The sequence below is a fragment of the Helobdella robusta genome (assembly GCF_000326865.2).
Source record: "Helobdella robusta unplaced genomic scaffold HELROscaffold_47, whole genome shotgun sequence".
NCBI classification, from domain to species: domain Eukaryota; kingdom Metazoa; phylum Annelida; class Clitellata; order Rhynchobdellida; family Glossiphoniidae; genus Helobdella; species Helobdella robusta.
Window position 1 is genome coordinate 868,530 of NW_008705176.1, and position 2,500 is coordinate 871,029.

The window sequence follows — 2,500 nt, forward strand, 5'->3', positions numbered from 1 at the left end:
GTCTGTATGTCTGTATGTATGTATGCATGTATGTATGAATGTATGTATGTATGTGTGCGTGTATGTATGTGTGCGTGTATGTATGTGTGCGTGTATGTATGTGTGTATGTATGTATAGTTGGTTAAATAAACTTTTTTATATCTTTCTGGTTGAGATTGTTTTGTGTCCTTGAGAAATAAAGATTCTAAAAATAGACATACTTACATACATATATACACACCACATACATACATACATATACATATATATACACACACACACACATACATACAGACATACATACATACATACATACATACATACATACATACATACATACATACATACATACATACATACATACATACATACATACATACATACATACATAAATATACAGATACATACATACATACATGCATACATACACACCCTAACATACATTCGCATTAGGCGCCAGTTTTCACTGTTTTTCTAACACCAGATGAAGAAAAGACAACGATTCTACTACTATCGCTACCACTACTACTACTACTATACTACTACTACTACTGCTACTACTATTACTGCTGCTGCTGCTACTACTACTACTACTACTTTCGCTACTACTAGAACGACAACTGCGGCTGCTGCTACTACTACTAAAACTTCGAATGCTACGACTACTTAAACCCTTGCTACTACTACTGCTGTAGCTGAATCTACTACTACTACTACTACTAATACTGTTACAAATACTAGTACTACTACTACTACTTCTAAAAGTAAGAATAGTAGTAATGAAAACTGTAGTGATGACGACGACGAAGATGAAACAGAAGATGATGATGATGATGATGGTGATGGTGATGATGATTATGATGAGTTTTTGGAATGTTCATATAGGCCTATTTATGTTCTGTACATGTTTGTCGTTCCGTTCGTTCAGACCTGCTTGTTTGTTGACTATTTTGTTTATGTTAATTATTTTTCGGTTAAACCATAAAAAATAGTTTTTTTTATGTCACGTGGTTGTGGTCAGGGCATTTCCGTTTATGTTTCTATGGTAAACAAACCATAGAAACAATAATTGCATAGTAAATACATATTTTTTAATCATCATTGTCCCTACTACTACGCCATATTTGCTTTTATGACGTCATCGAAATAGCGCGCAAACGTTCGAGACCAGTTTGATGGTTTAATATTGGAGGTTAAATGATCGCGGAAAAATGAGTGAATGAATGAACGAATGAATGATTGAATGAATGAATGAATGAATGAATGAATAAATGAATGAATGAATGAACAAACGAACGAAAATGTAGGTAAATAAAGGAATGAAAATATTTTTAGATATGTGCCGTGTGTCTTTTTAATAACCAAAAGCAATCCGTCTTATATTGAATGACAGGATGAATAAATGAATGATTGATCGAGTGTACGAAGATTATATAAAGGAATGAACGAACGAATGAAAGAACGAATGAATGAATGAGTATGTAAAAAGATGAATAAATGAGTGTATGGATGAGAGAATGATTGATTGAATGATTGGTTAAATCAATGATCGAATGAAAGATATATAAATATATATTAATCAATGACTGTTTGTAGAAACATGATCTGATCAATATGTAAAATTCTTTTCATACAGAAAAAGGAATAAATAAACAAACGAGCCTACAAATTTATAGATAGATGAATGAATGAATTAGTTAAGAATGGTTGAATGAATGATCGACTGAATGAATAATGAATGAATAAAGGAATGCACGAGTAACCAAAAACCTATTTCACAAGTACACATATATTCAATTAATAAAACAAACATACAAATACAAAACCAACAAAATACACACCCCAAAATTATCCTCCGTCAAAAAATGACCCCCATTAAAAAAGTGATCCCCCTTTAAAAAAATGACCCCCTCTGAAAAAAATTCCGGCCCTCTTTAAAAAATTCTCCAGGTAATAGCAGCAGAGGGAGAGAACCAGGCGGCCTATGCTTTGAAAGAGGCTTCAGACATCATCAACGAATCATCATCGGCCCTTCAACTCCGCTACCTCCAAACTCTGAACACAATCTCTGCCGAGAAAAACTCCACCATCATTTTTCCACTACCGATCGAACTCTTGTCCTACTTCATGAACAAGAATAACTAGACAACTAGTAGAATGATTAGTGTGTGTCAGTGTGTGTATGTCAGTGTGTTTTTGCGTGTGTGTGTGTCAGTCTGTTTGTGCGTGCGTGTGTGTGGGAAAAAGAGTGTTGTAAATTTATTTTAATTGGATTTTTATTAAAAAAAAAACCACCAGTGTAGCGATGTTAATTATGGATGATGGTAATAACAATAATGACAATAATATTTATAATTTTTATTGTAACTGTCATCATTATTATCATCAATAACAACAACAACGACAAACAACAACAACAACAACAACACCGTCTTCATCATCGCCATTAGCAGCCCATCATCGTGAAACAGCTCAACCTTCCCACATTGTTACATCAATTGTCGCCATCAAAGACAACAA

At 33.5% G+C, this 2,500-nt stretch overlaps 1 protein-coding gene across 1 annotated transcript in view; it reads left to right on the forward strand.

Moving 5' to 3' along the window:
- HELRODRAFT_85674 (hypothetical protein) overlaps window positions 1-2,125 on the forward strand; it is a gene marked incomplete at both ends in the record, with an annotated part of 8,458 nt that extends 6,333 nt beyond the window's left edge. The window contains one exon of the mRNA XM_009026380.1: window positions 1,931-2,125. Coding sequence (XP_009024628.1) covers window positions 1,931-2,125 — 195 coding nt within the window. The remainder of the gene's footprint in view (window positions 1-1,930) is intronic.
- Window positions 2,126-2,500: the final 375 nt, after the last annotated feature.